General features: G+C 49.4%; 1 protein-coding gene across 1 annotated transcript in view; it reads left to right on the top strand.

Moving 5' to 3' along the window:
• The window catches only part of Klhl3 (kelch like family member 3), a 115,070-nt gene that overhangs the window by 50,341 nt on the left and 47,147 nt on the right, over nt 1-17,582 (top strand). The window contains exons 6-7 of the mRNA XM_057787487.1: nt 3,127-3,289; nt 16,815-16,924. Coding sequence (XP_057643470.1) covers nt 3,127-3,289; nt 16,815-16,924 — 273 coding nt within the window. The remainder of the gene's footprint in view (nt 1-3,126; nt 3,290-16,814; nt 16,925-17,582) is intronic.

Raw genomic sequence — 17,582 nt, 5'->3', positions numbered from 1 at the left:
AGGGTGGGGGTGTGAGCCACAGCAAGGTGGGAGTCTCATTGGTTTTTGTATACTAAGTGGGTTTGCGAACAGTCAGGAAACTGAAAGCCGTGTGGGTAGCTTGCCCACAGAGGCGTTAGGCGCTGAGAGTGCAAGCGAAGGCATGTGCTCAGGAAATAATTTATTATTATATTTCTCGAGCTGCTTGCCATGAGCTTGAAAACTTAATCACTAAACTGCGCTTTCTTCCTGGAGAGAATGAGGGGAAGGAGGAATCTGTGTATCTGATGAGGTCTCACTGGGGCTCGGCAGGGAACACAGTCCGGGGAGAGACAGGAGTCTCAGGCACCTTGAAAGTCACCAGTTAAGATGGAACCCCTAGCATGAATACATGTCCCAGGCTGCCTAGAACTGAGGGGTCCCCCAGGACTTATGCTGAAAGTAGCTGGGTTAGACAATGTCAGACAATGTGGGAGGAATGGCCGGGGTGCTGTAGAAGCCACCTGGTGTACAGCCTTCCATTCCCAGTGCTCACCGGCAGGCAGAACTAATCTGATCTTGGAATCTGTGTGGCCAGGCTGAGTGGCTCACAGGTTAATTGAGTTTTCCAGTTTTATGCCTGCTTAGTGGACGGAGGCCGTGTGGTGGGGTTGGAGCTCCTGCGGTTAGATGGGGGCTGTAGCTGGGTTCACCGACGTTTAAAAACTCTGAGGTGAAGGAGATTTTTATCTTCTTCTTCAGGATTGAATCAATGGGCCAGCAAACACCAAGGACACTGTGCTAATTTAACTCAGCCTTGCTGGGAACACAGCAGGCGGGAGGCGGCTGGAGGGCAGGAGTGGGGTGGGCGAAGGTGAAGCTAGCTGCAGATTTGCAGAGCTCTCTGTGGAGAGGATATGCCTGGTCTGCCCGACACACAGGGGTAGGGGGTGGGCCGCTGATGCCTTTGGGAGGGGATGATGAATGCGGCACAGTCGTCCTTCCAGAGCACAGAAAGTCCTGTGATGTCCCCCAGTCCTATCGAACCAGGACAGTTGGTTACCCCTGTGGAATGATCAGTGGGACATTGTTTTGGGCCTAAGCATGTAGAGGTGATGGGAGTCTATATGGGGGGTGCAAAGATGTTTTGGGAGAAGATCAGTATTTAAATTATCTATCTATCTATCTATCTATCTATCTATCTATCTATCTATCTATCTGTCATCTATCTATCTATCTATCTATCTATCTATCTATCTATCTATCTATCTATCATCTATCCATCCATCATCCAGAATTACAGACACACACATACACACAGACACACACACAGACACACACACACACACACACATCTGTGATGCCCAGAATAAAGAAAGCACACAGACATATCTGCTTGCTGCCATGCCTCCCTGGGCGAGCCATTGTAAATGGGAACAGCTGGAGCTGGTCTGGCTCAGCTTCTCTCCCTGAGAACAGGGAATTGCTGGGAGGAACTGGTGCTGGGCTCTGCAAATTACAGAATCTTTCAACTCTCTGTGGTTTCCCCCTAAGTTTCTTTTTGGTAAATTATCTGGCTACCTGTCTCTTTCACAGAGTGAGTGGGACAGCAGAGTCTGGAGCGGGGGTATGCCTTTTATCTTGTTTTATGATCTAGAGGACAGGTTTGGGCAGCCTTGGGAAGCTTGACAGAGAGTGCCCAGAAGGCCTGCTCAATCCAGTCTCCCCTGGTTTCTAGGGAAAACATTTGCACACACCCAAGCAAGAACTATTCTGTTTTCCATGATGCAGAATAAGCAAGTGTCCTGTGACTTTTAAAAAGAAAACTTGGCTCTCCTCTTCGTCAGTTGATAAGCACCGTAAAAGCAAGATCGGGTTGTTGTGCTTACGACTGAATCCTAGAGCCTCGACCAGTGCCTGGCACACAGGCGCTCAACAGTGAGAATGAGCCAATGAGGCACACAACAAGTACTTTTCTGAGTGAGGACAGTGCACTGAAGGTCACAGGGAAGTGGCTCTCAGACTTGGCTGGCTGCAGAAGCATGGGAGGGAGCCTTAAACATCTCACTGTGCCCAGCTCAGACCTGTAGTGTAGCACTGTTCCAGGGGAGAAGCAAACCAGCACGCATTCACCCCAAACAGGGAACCGACAGCAGACCAGAGTGCAGATGCCGCCGACGTCTAACTAGATAAAGCCGATCAGTTCTGTTGGAGCTACTTAAAGGAGTATAGGCGAGGGTGAGCTTACAGGGGCAGACATGACTCCAAGGGCAAAGCTCACCCCAGCAAAGCTGGGAACCTGGAGCTCACTGCGTAGTCTAGTCAGCTCAGTAGGTTGGAGAGCATCCTTTGCGCAGAGTTCAGGAGGAAGCTCAGCTGGTCTCCTCTTCCTCCATGCAGCTCAGCTTGTCTGAGATTGTCTGTCTCTCCCTTGCCCTTATTGCTTGGACAAACCTGGGGAGGGAGGGCCCAGTGCATCTGGTGAGTTTCGGGGACTTCCTGAAGGTATTGGGTTGTTTGCCTCCTTAGCTTAAGAGCCTCCCTGAAGGGTGAGATGTTTCTCCTCTCCTTAGACCATCTTCTGTTTAACCTCTCTGTAGACATCAGTAGTTCAACAAGATTTCCTCCAATATGGAAGGTTTTGATCTCAGAAGAAGCCATACAGACAGCCCATCAGAATCTTTAGACGGGACACCCAGGCAACAGGATTTACAATTCTCTGGATTACACCAGTGTGTAACCAAGTACACAGAACCTCTGTGTGTGCTGCACATGTGTACACATTTTGTCACCCTGGGTGAGGTTCCAGGTCCAGCAGGTATAAGGTCGCTTGAGTTCTTAGTAATGAATAGGTTCAGCCCATTCAGTCCAGCTTCCTGCTGAACCTAAACCTGCATTTTACTAAAGTCCTGGCCTGGAGACCACCCTGGGAGACTTTACAGGTTAGGATGGTACTGCGACCCCATGTGGGTGTGGCCTTGAGGGCAGAGTAGCAGAAAGCAAGGCTGCAAAGCAGACTGGGAAGTTTGGACGATTCAGTGAGAAGGCCATGGAGAGCCGTGAGAAAACCTTGAGTATACCATCACAGACACGTATGGGAAGAATGGTTACTGGGGACGAGCCCCGGCGGTGGGACCTGGAGTCTCAGACTATGGTCTTCTCTTGCAGGTGCTGCTCCCAGCAGCCAGCTTGTTGCAGCTCATGGACGTTCGGCAGAACTGCTGTGACTTTCTGCAGTCCCAGCTGCACCCCACCAACTGCCTGGGCATCCGCGCGTTCGCAGACGTGCACACTTGCACCGACCTCCTGCAGCAGGCCAACGCCTACGCAGGTGAGGCCGGGTGGCCCGCGTTTCCTCAGGGCTGGCCCCGTTTCCTCAGGGCTGGTGGATTTGGTCACCCGGTCTGTCGAGGACCGGCCGAGGTTTTGAGAAGTTGTTCCTATGGCAGAGCCTTGATGATTTGGTTAGGAAGACAAAGCACAGACAATTAACAGTAGACAAGTTTTACTGGTTGCTGAGTGGAATGTGGCTGATTTGCCCGTGAAATAGCCAGCAGAGAAATGTCTAAGGAGTTTTGGGAGTGTGTGTCAGTGTGTGTGTGAGAGTGTGTTTATGAGTATGTGAGTGTGGATGTGTGAATTTGTATGTGTGTGTATGAGTGTGCATGAATTTGTGTGCGTGTGTAGCATAAACTGAGCTTGGGGTTGAAATAGATCTTTGTGGTTTAAGACCAATTTCCTTTGGTTAAATTGTTCTATGTAGATGATATTGGAAGTTAAATACGTTCTGGGCTCCTGGTGATTAACAGGTATCCTCTGTACGCACTATTTTGCTTTCTACAGTCACTGATTTTTAATTATACTTGTGATTCAGCCCTGCAGAGGCCAGAGGATCACTACAAGTTTGCTGCCAGTGTGGCCTACATGATAAAACCCCATGTCAAAACCAAAACCAAAGCAAACAACCAATCAACCCCCAAACGAGAATGAGATTGCAGAGTCAGACACCATGTTGGTGTCTTGCATTCTTTAACTCCAGCTTGAGGGATCTGATGCCCTCTTCTGGTCTCCTTGTGTACTTGCACCCACATGCACATACCCACACACAGACACATAGTTAGACATAAATAAAACATCTAAACAAAAAGCTATTTCATGTGTTGGTTTCCTCCATTTTACCTCTGAAAATTGTGAACGTTGTTAATTTTAAGTTTGCTTTAGATTCATGTGTTGACTTCTTCAGGAGAATACGAGCAGGCCTTTATAGACTTCCTCTCCCTCACACACATCACCTTACCCACACTTCATCCTCAGTCTGTCTTCCTCCCAACGGAGCCACTCAGTTATCACAGTAAAGTGTTTTAACCAGGATAAATGTTCACAAACATCACAAAGGCAGGAACTGTCTTATTCTTTAGTACGTGTGTGTGCAACCAGACAAGGCAGGACGAGCTTAGTATGTGTGTGCAACCAGACACAGCAGGACGAGACCCAGTCTGATATGTCTCCTGGGCAACACTGTCCCTTCGAGAGGGCTTGTCATCCTGGTATTTGGATGGAGTCTTGGGAGGCAGAAGAAACGAAAGTCACCCGGCCATCCACCATGGTTAGCAGGATGCACACTCTCCCTCACCATTCACTGCAGCAAGTGGAAAGTTAACTAGGAAATGGTCTGGCAATTTTAATCACTAGGCCTGTGCACAGCGTCCTCCTTGCCTCTCAGTGAAAAGCGTTGTCTTGTCCCACACCCAGCTGACCAGCTCTGCTCTTCTGCTTTCTGTCTGGCCAGGGCCTTGGAAATGAGTGGAGGACCTGCTGTCTGCCCTGTGCTGCGTTAGCCCCGAGTCCATGAGACGACAAGTGCCCTGTTTGCTTTTGTTCTCTAACCAAACCCCTGGCCCAGAGGCACACATGGCCAGTGGTCACAGACTGTGGAGTCTCCATGTTCAGGCACACATGGCCAGTGGTCACAGACTGTGGAGTCTCCGTGTCCACGCACACATGGCCAGTGGTCACAGACTGTGGAGTCTCCATGTTCAGGCACACATGGCCAGTGGTCACAGACTGTGGAGTCTCCATGTCCACGCACACATGGCCAATGGTCACAGACTGTGGAGTCTCCATGTCCACGCACACATGGCCAATGGTCACAGACTGTGGAGTCTCCATGTCCACGCACACATGGCCAATGGTCACAGACTGTGGAGTCTCCATGTTCAGGCACACATGACCAATGGTCACAAACTGTGGAGTCTCCGTGTCCATGAACACATGACCAGTGATCACAGACTGTGCTCAGGCACACATGACCAATGGTCACAGACTGTGCTCAGGCACACATGACCAATGGCCACAGACTGTGGAGTCTCTGTGTCCAGGCACACATGATCAATGGTCACAGACTGTGCTCAGGCACACACATGACCAATGGTCACAGACTGTGGAGTCTCCATGTTCAGGCACACATGACCAATGGTTAAGATGACCTTGAAGCTGACCTTTGTGAAGGACTTCTCTAGTAGCCCCAGTTCTCACTCCTGTTGGCCCATGTTGTCCGTGAGCCCGAACACCCCTGCTTGCCATCTGTCCGCCTGTGCTCTCCTTTCTCTGCCTTTGCTCAGGATGCCTTTTCTCTCCTAGCAAGGGTTCCCGAGTGGAAGAGGCCACCTTCCAAACGATGTTGTTCAGGTTTTGCTTAGCAGGAGCCAGGCCAGGCCAGGCATGTGCGTGCATGGGATCCCACTGTCCCGCTCATCAGTGTGGCGAGGGTATGACGCTGAGCTGCTTGGACATCTCTTTCCCTCTTCCTTGTCTCTTTCACCATTTCTGCTAGCCCACCTAGCATACACATGAATACAAGCCCCGTGTTTTCTTCACCCCCCTTTTCCCCTGTCTGATGGGAAGCCAGATCTGTGGGAGGATGGAGACGATGCATCCATTGTGCTGGTGCTCCCTGGTCCTGATGCTGTCAAAGTGATTGACTGGTGCATGTGTCTGTAAGTAGCCTAGGAAATTTCCGTTGCTAGTATTTATTGGACTTTTGCTTTGGTCCCCTCCTACGCTAAGCACTCCATGAGCATCCTGGGGGAAGGTCTACAGCAGTTGAGAAAACCAGCCCCAAGAGGTGAGATGGTTTGAGGGCATGCAGCTAGTGAGGGCAGCGGCAGAATTCAAACCCAGAACTGGTGTTTGTAACTCTTGCCGTCCACAGCCTCCAGTTTGCAGATCAGGGTAGCTCCGTGAGCCACCAGGGAGGAATGCAGGTAGCTGGAGTGGGCCTATTCTGTCGAAACGGTGCTTGGTAGCCCGTGTCTCAGAGTCACCAAATTCCAGCATCAGACAGTGTAGACAGACAGGCAGACAGACAGATAGCTGATGCTAGTACAGACTTACAGCCATCTTGGGCTTGGGGAAATGCAATATGAATGTCTTCTTCTCTTTCTGGCTGCTCCATATCCTCCCAGCCACACAGAGGTTGTCCCCTCAAGGCACAAGCGACCATTCCTATGTTCCGTGGCTCAGTTAGCATGATGACAGACACGGGATCTCCTTTCTGGGGTGCAGGCCTGTGACTATCTTCCAGATGGCCTTCTGAGCAGCTGCAGCTTCGTATAATAAGGGAGGTCACGTTTTCCAGGTGCAGATAATGCAGCCGTCAAAAGCACAACGGAAAGACAGGAGAAGGGCAGGAAGGCTGCTGAGCCTGGAGAGGGGGTGAGAAGGATGGCTGTGTCTGTCCTCTTTGACTGGTGTGGGCCTGCTTCATCTCCTTGATCTTTCACCTCTGGCCTCTGGTGGGGCTTGGTGCGCTCAGCTATCCCTGCTTCTCCAGCCAGGCCTTTCACTTCTCTTTGTTCCACTGTGAATGCTCCTAGGGTCACATACAAGGAACTGTGTCAGGCTTACAGTCATGTGCCTTCTCGAAGGGAATCTGCCTTGCATTACGAGGTATTTCCAAGCCAACATTTCTAGGAAACCCTTTGGGTCAGATCCAGGAGTCAACGCTTGGGGCTGAGTGACTCTGGCCTGTCTCCTCTGTGGAGGGGATGATACACTGTACTGTTTTCAGGATCGTGGGGGATGAGGGGCAGGAGATGTCCTGTAGCTGACACCCCTGAGACCGTGCTCTGGGTCCCCCATGACAGATCCATCTGCTGCCCTAAGGGAGCCCCAGAGTCAGGGCTCCCCCAGCTTGTCCCTAAACTCTTGCTTTTACAACAAATGCTGTTTTTCCCCCAACACTTTGTTCCTATTTCAACTTTAATACAAAACCCGTCGCTGATCATTCCGGGAAAACAGACTGGCTGAAAGACCATGAGAGCGAACGGTTCCACCAGAGGGAGGCCCAGGCAGGGCCTTCGTGTGCTCCTCTTGGATCCAGCAGGATCTCTTTCATTGGATGTATGTGTTTCACGGGCTGGAGAGATGGCTCAGTGATTAAAGAGCACTGGCAGCCCTTCCAGAGGACCCAGGTTCTGTTTCCGGCACCCACATGGCGGCTCTCAGCCACCTCTGACTCCAGTTCCGGGGCTCTGATGCCGCCTTATCTTTGACTTTCAAGGGTACGAGGCAGTCACGTGGTGCATTGGCATACATGCTGGCAAACACTCATGCACATAAAAAATATTTCCAAGGTTATAAACCTCCTTAGTAGGTTCTGGCAGCTTCCCGTATCCACAGTTATATTTCCATACCATTGCACTAAACTTGTTAAGATATATACTATTATATGAAGCAGGTTATCTTCCTGTCTGCCCAAAAGTGAAGGTATGAAAGCTCGCCAGTCTCCTGCCTTCTCTGAGAGGGTCAGGGGAGAATATTGGGTATTGCTATAGGACGTAAGAATATGTGTTTTAATGGACACAGATGCATTCTGCACACACTGTACTTTAAATTTTTTTTTTTTTTGATTTTTCGAGACAGGGTTTCTCTGTAGCTTTGGAGCCTGCCCTAGAACTCCCTTTGTAGACCAGGCTGGCCTCGAACTCACAGAGATCCACCTGCCTCTGCCTCCCGAGTGCTGGGATTAAAGGCGTGCACCACCACTGCCCAGCATACTTTAAAATTTTTAACATCTTATTTTTTATGCGTTTGGATGTATGTCTGTGTACCATGTGTGTGCTTGGTGCCAATGGAGGCCAGAGGAGGGCATTAGATCCCCTGGAACAGGAGTTACAGGCAGTTGTGAGCCATTGTGTGGGTACCGGGTACTGACCCAAGTCCTCTGGAAGAGCATCCGGTGCTCTTGACTCATGAATCACCACGCCAGCCCCTACCTATTATACTTTTATTTGACCTAATAGAAAAACTTAGAATCATGTCTAGATTCTTAAGGCTGTTCATTTTAATGTGTATGTGTGTGTGTATGATGTGTGTGTGTGTATGTATGTAGGTGTGTATGTGTGTGTGTATGATGTGTGTGTATGTGTATGTATGTGTGTATGTATGTGTGTGTATGATGTGTGTGTATGTATGTATGTGTGTGTGTGTGTGATATGAGCACGCCATACTTGATTAGTATTCTGTTGATGGATATTAATGCTTCCAGTTTTACTTTTATAGAATATACTTCAGGGAGCATTAAATCTTTTTACAATTATTTTATTTTGGGTGGGGGTTCCTGTATCCATGGTCATGCAGAGGTTAGAGGGCAAGTCATGGGAGTCAGTTTTCTTCTGACTCTGCATGGTCTTGGGATTGAACTCAGGTTGCAGCCTTGTCTGCATTTCTTATGCCTAGTCTTTTGGAGTGCACTTGGAAGGATATAATCTCAGCAGCCTAATGGGATCAGAGAAAATGTACATTTAAACTGGTGTGGCTGGAGGTAGAGCACAGTGGTGCTGGCCTAGTGCGTGTGGGCCCTGAGCATAGTGGTGCTGGCCTAGTGTGCTGGGCCCTGTGTATAGCAGTGCTGGCCTAGTGTGCTGGGCCCTGAGTATCACAGTGCTGGCCTAGTGTGCTGGGCCCTGAGTATCGCAGTGCTGGCCTAGTGTGCGTGGCCCTGAGCATAGCGCTGCTGGCCTAGTGTGCGTGGGCCCTGAGCACAGTAGTAAACGCTGGCCTAATGTGCATGAGCCTTGAGCATAGTGGTGCTGGTCTAGTGCATGTGGGCCCTGAGCAGTGCGTGGGCCCTGTGTATAGCAGTGCTGGCCTAGTGTGTGTGGGCCTTAGTATAGCGGTGCTGGCCTAGTGTGCGTGGGCCCTGAGTATTGCAGTAAGTGCTGGTCTAGTGTGTGTGGGATTTCCAATTCTGTGTACACGGACAGATAGATACTGTCAAGTTTTTCTCCTTTTAAAAGAAAAAGAAGGAAAAGAAAAAAGCCAGCTCTTGTTTTCTCATTAGTCTCCATCCTTCCAGGTGATAGGAGAACTCCGTGTGTGTGTGCGTGTGCGCGTGCGTGCGTGTGTGTGTGCACGTGCGTGCGTGTCTGTGTTTGCGTGAGTGTGTGTGTCTGTGTGTGTGTGCATGTGTGTGTACGTGTGTGCGTGCGTGCGTGTGTGTGTCTGTGTGTGTGCGCGCACGTGTTGGGAAGCACTGCCTCTATTCAGCAGTCTGTCTGGTTTCCTGTTTGGAACGACCCCGGCTCTTGCAGCTGGGCAGTCTTTCCTGCTTCCTCCGGGTCCGGTTTTACTCACAGGGTGATGTGCTGTGACTTTTGCCCCGATGTTGTCGTGTTTGCTCTGCTTGGGAGGAGAGCAGGTCTACACTTACAAGTTGACTGCTTAGATCTCTGCCCTCAGCTGACAGCGCCCCAGTCCTTGTGGCTCGCTGGAGGCTGGAAACGGTCGAGTTTTGCACACCCTGTTTCTTATCCCTCGTAATTGTGGCTGACTGCTTAATCTTTAACCTCAGAGGTCAGGGCCAGGTTATGAGGACTTTGTTGTTTGGGAGTTAGAGGGCCATGTGCCTGGGCCATCAGCAGAGCTGTTTAGGGGATTTTAATGGGGCCTCATTAAGGCAATGGCAATTAAAATTCTTTCGGTATGTTGTTTACATCAACCTGCCAAAGCTGGGCTGAAACCCTCCAGCCACAGATGGAAAAGCCATTTAATTTCATGTGCTCATGAGGAGAAATGTCCCCCGAGTTTTGATTGATTAGGTCATTGGTGGAATGAAGTAATTAAATCAAGGGCAGAAAAGTTTTGCAAAGCACTTAAAAAAGTGAATCCCTGGCCCAGTGAGACCTTCTTGTGACTGGCTACACCCAATGTGGTATGAGGAGAAGGTGAGGGTGGTGGCAGGGGCTTTTACTGTTCTGAACACTTGCTGTGACCCAGACCCAGTGCCCCAATAGCATGGACGACTGGGCAGTTTTAAAGAACCCATGGCAGTGTGTGTGTGTGTGTGTGCATGTATGTGTGTACATGTGTGTGTGTGCGTACATGTGTGTGTACACTTGAAAGAGTAAGAGGAGCGTATATGTATGACTTGGAGGGAACATAGACTACATGGAGATTTCCTACCGTCTGTGGGGAAGGCGGAAGAATATTTGGAGTCTGAGGGCACGTGACTCTCTGCCTCTTCTGGGAAGAGGTCAGGGTGGACTCTATTGCTTCCCTGTGGAAGCCTCCATTTTTCCTTGGAGCAGAGGTGCAGCAGGGCTGAAAAATCAAATCCTGACTCAGGAAAGCTGACCTCTGCTCTTCAGAAACAGGACAATAAGGAACTGAGCGGGCTGGGGAGTGGGGTGGGGGCAGGCAAGGTTGGGAGCACCTTGGCAGTCCCTTTAAAGTCTCCTTTCCCCACGTGCTTCGATTCTTCTCGAGCCCTTTGGGGTCAGCCAGGATTCCCAGAGAATCCAGAGACTGTGCCCAGTAGCTCAGCTCATAGGCTTTCCTCACAGGTCCTGGAGTTTGCGGGTTCACGTCACCTCCATAAGTCAAAGAAGTCACAGATGGGTTATGAGTTTCTTTATCCTGAGCTCGGAGCTCAGTTGGTCCAGAGCAAAGGTCTGGTTAATTTTATCCCATTAAGAGAAAAGGCTGGGCTTGGAGCTCACTGGGGAAGTGGCTCCAAGCCAGAGTCCTAAGCCATCCTAAAGGACATGGTGGGATCATGATAGTAACTGCAGACACAACAAGAGGGCTGGGTCCTGAGAGGTTGGCTCTGATGAGGCAGATTTGCAGCTGCCCTCATGGGTTCACCAGACCCCACACTGTGGAAAGACCTCATTCAATAAAGCAGTGCCCATGGGGGCCAGAAGAGGGCATCAGATCCCAGGAACTGGAGTTACGAACAGTTGTGAACTGCCGTGCGGGGGCTGGGAACTGAACCAGGCCTTCTGGAGGAGCAGTCAAGTGTTCTTGGCCTCCATGCCATCTCTCCAGGCCAAGGCACTCCCAGAGTGTGTTTTCCTGCAATCAGACAGTCTTGCTTTCAAAGTCTGGCTTCACATTTACTGTTGTGTGAACTTGAGTAGGAGACACAGGCTTTATTCTTCTGTTCCTTCTGTCTCTGATGTGGAGAGATTGGTATTCACTTTGTTAGGGCTTTGGAGAAAATTAAATTACTCTCTCTCTCTCTCTCTCTCTCTCTCTATATATATATATATATATATATATATATATATATATATATATATATACACACACACACACATAGCAATATTGCACATAATATGATATAATAATATAAATATATGTGAGATATATATATATATATATATATATATGCACACATTTTTTTTTCCCAGTGCAGTGTTAGCTAGAATTAGGAAACACCTCACTCAACCTTCTCTGGCCAACCATGCCCCCAGAGAAAGCCCTGTCGACCCTGAGGTAAACGCCTTGTGTTGCTTGGCATGGGGGAAGTCTGCAAGTTACATGGAGACTCTCTCTTGTCCACAAATTCTCATGCAAATGGACAGACACACACAAATGGTTTCATCACCAGCACTTGGGATTCAAACAGTGTTTGTTATTGGTAGTAAGGGCTGGTTCTTTATAATGATGGCTAGGTGATTATGTTAATTCCTTCCTGTTATTCCTTCTAGGGAAATAGGAAACAAATGACAATGAAGGTTGTAATGTATTATTAGAGGGCCACCCTCTCTGGGCTGGGCCATGGTCACAGGACACTATCTCTGTATGAGTGCCTCTCCAAGACCTAGCTCTCTCTGGCATCTCCCTCGGATGACAAGGGGCCCCGTATGTGGTGTGTGGCTGGATGAATGAAGCAGAGCCCGGAGCTCCACTAGACTGTGGCTGTGGCATCTCCCTCGAACAACATGGTCTGCCACATGTAGTGTGTGTCACTGGATGACTGAAACAGCCTGGGGCCCTGCTAGACTGTGCTCAGTGTTTTCTGCACAATTCTCTATTATTTCCCCACGATTCTGCTGTTTCTATACTTGAGGTGCCTCTTCGAGAGGGACCATTCAGTCCCAGTCCTCAGCCCATGGTCCTCTGTAATCAGCACGTTAGAATCAACAGGAGAAGGAAGCTGGAGAGATCAAGTAAACCTAACGGTCAGGCCATCAGCTTCAGGCTGGGATTGTTTGGGGCCAGCAAGCCTGTTTGTAGGCATCGCCTTGGTTTGCTTCATGTTTGAAGAAACCGCGTTTGGAACATCATATGCTGACCTAGTGCTAGATTCTCAGCAAATGCAAGTTTCGGATATTTGCTTCTTTTAAGGCTCACAACTCTTTTATGAGCCATTCTTTTAAGAGCCGAGAAAACAGTAGCCTTGGAAGACTGAATGCTCACATGATTATAGAGTTTGCTGAATTCAGTGGAATTAAATTTGATGTCTGAGATCTTTCAGGACCACCACCCCACCATCTCAGAGGGTGCCCCACAGCTGTGGACAGGCATCCCTGTCAGAGCCGGGCTGTCCGCAGCCAGACTCTGTGGTGGGGAACAGGCTGATAAACTTCATTTCTAATGTGCTGCTTAGACTAATATACATTATTGTTTTTGAGCCTCAAGTAAGACCTAGTTCAATGATGAGCTCAAAGTCTGGAAAAAGTGACCATGAGGCCTTCTCTTAGCCGAGGTTCTTTGCTACATCCTGCATCAATACATTAAAGGGGCCGGTGTAGCTGTGCATGCCTGCCCTTGGGAACCTGAGACAGGAGGATTGAGAGAATGGCCAACCTGGGAAATATAGCAAGGACCTGTGTCAAAATGACATCAGAAAACAACCACCAACAGCAACAACAATGAAATCTACAATATCCAAAGTACCAAAATAAAAAATATATATATAAAATATACCTAATTCAAAACAAAACAAAGAAAAATTGAGCAGCTGTTAAACACCTGCAGAAGGCAGAGTGGGTGCTTCTGGGGGGCATGCAGATGGGTTAACTCAGGTCCACAGTCTTTTGGGGACGCCCTTCTTCCCAGGAAGCTCAGTTTGGTGCCACAAATCGTTCTTGATTTTTTTAAAATCTTGTTTCTTTTTAAAAATTAAAACATATGGGCTGAGGAGATGGCTCAGAGGTTAAGAGCATTGCCTGCTCTTCCAAAGGTCCTGAGTTCAATTCCCAGCAACCACATGGTGGCTCACAACCATCTGTGATGAGGTTGGTGCCCTCTTCTGGCCTTCAGGCATACACACAGACAGAATATTGTATACATAATAAATCAATAAATCTAAAAAAAAAAAATTAAAACATATTGTGACTCTGTTTGCCTGCATGTCCATCTGTGCAGCACATGCAGGCAGTGCCCACAGCGGCCAGAAGAGGGCATCAGGTCCCTTGGAACTGGAGGTGCAGATTGTTGTGAGCTACCCTGTGGGTGCTGGGTCCTCTGCCGAAGTCAGTGCTCTAACCTCTGAACCACCCTCATGTCTCTTAAGCCCATTGTTCTAAAGTGTGGCTTACAGAAGGTGACTCGGGGCCAAAGACTGTGGCTAATGTCTCCTCAGACTGCATAGAGAAATAGGGTACTCCCCACTCCCCCCTTTGCTCCCCATCCTTTTCTCCTCTTCTATTTCTACCCCTCTCTTTTTCCTTTCCTTTCCCTTCCCTTTCCCTTCCCTCCCCTTCCCTTCCCTTTCCTCTTTCAAGTGTACTTATTTCTCCCCCCTTCTTATTTTAAGGCCTCAAGGGGAGCAGCATCACGCAGGCTCTGTGGCCCTTAGAAGAAAGTTGCTTCCAATCTTGGCACGAGATGCGGTGCTGTTACCGCGGGCACGAATCACTTTCCTTTGGAACCCTCCAGCGTTCTTGGTTTGCTGCCAGGAATCATGTGTTGCTTTCTGGTCTGTAAACACAAGTGCATCTCTTGCTCCATGAGAATTCAGTTTCATCTTGAGCATAAACACCTTCAGTTTCGTGAAGAGATCTGTGCTGACCTGTCTCCTGAGACTCTGCGTAGAGCCAGTATAAAGGCCTTGCGTTGGCATCATGTCCAGTCCTCTCGGGCTCAGGGGTGGCCACAAGCAGTTATAGCCATCATCCTGGACGCTTTTTCTCATCCTTGGCATTTCTCCTGGGTCCCTGAATCCACTGTTCCTCACTCCCTTTGGTGCCCCGCCCCACCAGACACCACGTGGCGCATGGCCTTCTAAGGGGGCTTTCGGAGGGTAAAGAAGCAGCCCACTGCAGCAGGGAGGGACCTAGGCTGACAACCCACAGCAGTCCTCAGGGCTGTTTTCTGCCGTCATTGATCTTGGGGCCTTCAGGCTTGTCTCCCCAGCCATGAAGAACACGCAGTGGGAACCGCCCCCAAGCCCAGGTACTTCTGGCCTCAGGTTCCGTAGGGAGTTTTCTCCGCACACATTTGCTTCTTTACCTCCTGGCCTCTTCACTCTTTTCGTTTTCCGTCCGTCATGTTTTGGCAACCGAGCTAAACATGGACAGCCAGAGGACAGCGGTGTGAGCTTGTAAGTCTTCCCTGAAACCTAAGAGCCAAAGGCTCAGAGGATCAAGACTGACAGCTGCCCCCTTGGCCAAGAGTCTGATGTCCAGGTTTGTCCTGGGGAATGTCACTGAGCACCATGGTAGGCAGTCACACCCACAGTGATGTCATCAGGCTGACCAGCGCTACTTTCTACCCAGGAGGAAAAAAAGAAAAAAAGTTCATAAATCCCTATCTAAGAATAAAATATTAACCTTTGGGTAACCCAGACGAAGGGAGGAATTCGCTAGGTGCTTGCTAGGCCTGACATTTTCTCAATCTAAAATTAGAAATAAGTTTTGTAAGAAATGATTTGAGCAGAGGCTTGGTAGCTCAGTGGTTAAGAGCACTTACTGTACTGGCGGAGGACCTGGGGTGGGTTGTCAGCACCCACATGGCGGCTCACAACTGATTTACAGTCTATCTAGTCCCAGGGATCTGATGCCCTCTTCTGACCTTTATGGTCTTCTGCATACATATGACACACATACGTTCATTCAGGTACATACACACATACACACACACACACACATACACAAAAGCACACACACACACATTAAAAATACTAATGATTTGAATAAGTTCCTTTTCAACTCTTTAGAAGGCAACAAATGTGAGAGGGATTTAATATGCTCGAATTTTTTTTTAAATATTTATTTATTTATTATGTATACAATAGTCTGTCTGTGTGTATGCTTGCAGGCCAGAAGAGGACACCAGACCTCATTACAGATGGTTGTGAGCCACCATGTGGTTGCTGGGAATTGAACTCAGGACCTTTGGAAGAGCAGGCAATGCTCTTAACCACTGAGCCATCTCTCCAGCCCCTCGAATTTTTTTTTGCATTACAGAGCTTTACCAGTCTTTTAGAAGCCTTCTAGGGCTGGAGGATGCTAAATCTCATTTGAGAGATCTGCCAGACTGGGCAGGGCAACTCTAGTGGGAAACTGGGGGTGTATCCTGTTAGAGTTATCCAAGAGACTGTCAGTCTGGGGGAACGGGGTGAGGGGGTGGTGAGGGAGCAGAAGTGGAAGGAGACCTAGAGCTAACGGGAGGGTCTCGTGAGCCTCAGAGCTGCCCGAACTGGAAAATGCCGTCTGGGTAAGCTGACATCGGAAACGCTGGCATAACACTTCCACATGGGCTCTTATCATGAAACCCACAGAAATGATGCCGATGGCCCAAGAATACAACTCATAAACGGCAAAGCCAGGCCTGCACCTAGGTCCTTCTTTCCGAAGTGGGCAGCCTTTCAGTGAACACAGCGCTCTGGATGATGGCCCAGAACTGTCTCTTGTGCTTTTCTTCTGTGGACCCCAGGCCTGTGGAATTTGTCTTGCTTTAGCTGTTCCCAGATTGTCCTTCTCTTGACAGCTGCCCAGGCTGGCTGCGGAGGACAGTTCCCCGTGTTCGTGTAGCCAACTTGTTGTTACCTGGATGAACACTAAGCCGGACATCCCTGTCAGAGACTCACTAGATAGAACAGGCTAGGTTTGGAAAGAGCCATGCTGCCTCCTGACTTCCTAATGCTGATGTCCTGTGAGAACTCCCAGAGACTCTGAACCACTTTTATGTGGCTTAGCTGCAGGGGGCACTGTGCTGTGCCTGGACAGCGAATGAGCTCCGTTATGTAAGCAGGTTCCAGTGAGGCTTTGTTGCGAGGCTGTCAGTCTCCAGAGCGTGGACGAAATACAAACTCAGATCGCTCTGCCCCACTTTTGCCTGTTGTCCAGGATAACACAGGACGATCCGTGCCTTCACTTCTGAGTTAAAAGTCCAGTCCCCCCCACCCCCCAGCCGGGATGCTGTCTTTTTCTCTGTCTCTCCCCACCCTCTAGCTTTCTCCAGCCTCTACTCCTGCTGGCTGCTGTGGCGTTGCTCATGGACCTTGGACGTGGTCTAATGTTGTTGTCCTAACTTCTTGTCTTGGAGCAGTGGCTGCTGTGGCATCGTCGCTCACGGAACTTGGACGTGGTCTAATGTTGTCCTAACTTCTTGTCTTGGAGCAGAGCAGCACTTCCCGGAGGTGATGCTGGGGGAAGAGTTTCTGAGCTTAAGTCTGGACCAGGTGTGCAGCTTGATATCCAGTGACAAGCTGACTGTCTCTTCAGAAGAGAAGGTACTGTGCCCTTCTGGTAAAACATGAATCTTTTCGAACCTGAACAAATGTAAGGCCTGCTACACTCTGACCCCTTTAAAGAAGTGTCTGGGTGCTAAGATAATGACTGAGCCCTCAGGTGGCCATGCCCAGCACCAAGTCCTTCTTCTGTTTTTTAGTTCTTTCTGCCTGCGTTGCAGCCCTGGGTGCAGGCATTGCTGCTGTCCCGTGTTCTAGAAGAAATGCGCAGATCAGATTCTTTCTGCATCAGGAAGAATTTCTTTGCTCCAGGAGTTTGCGTCTAGGGCGGTAAAAATCACATGAACCCCAGGTGTTAGCCAGCAGGGGCCACACCGCGTCTCTAGTTTATTAACAAATCAGCTGTGTGATCTTGGGAGAGCTACTTTGACTGTCTGCATCAGCCCCAGTCCCATCAACACATTCCTCCAGGAGGTTGTGGGGATGAGTGGAATGATGTCCTCTATAAGACGTCTGGGTGAGTTAGTGGCCGGGAGAGAGCCAGCGTTAGCCAAGGTTACCCCCACCCTCCCTGTCTGTGGGGTTGGTTGGTTCTTCTGTATCTCAGGACGCTCACCGTGTGCCTCCTCCTCTGTTGTGCTTAGCTCTGAGATAGGCTTACCCACAAGGCAGTGCTGAGTTCTCGATGCTGGGGAAGCGC

Source organism: Chionomys nivalis, chromosome 13 (assembly GCF_950005125.1).
Source record: "Chionomys nivalis chromosome 13, mChiNiv1.1, whole genome shotgun sequence".
Lineage (NCBI taxonomy): Eukaryota > Metazoa > Chordata > Mammalia > Rodentia > Cricetidae > Chionomys > Chionomys nivalis.
This window is presented reverse-complemented; position numbering and strand designations above follow the sequence as displayed.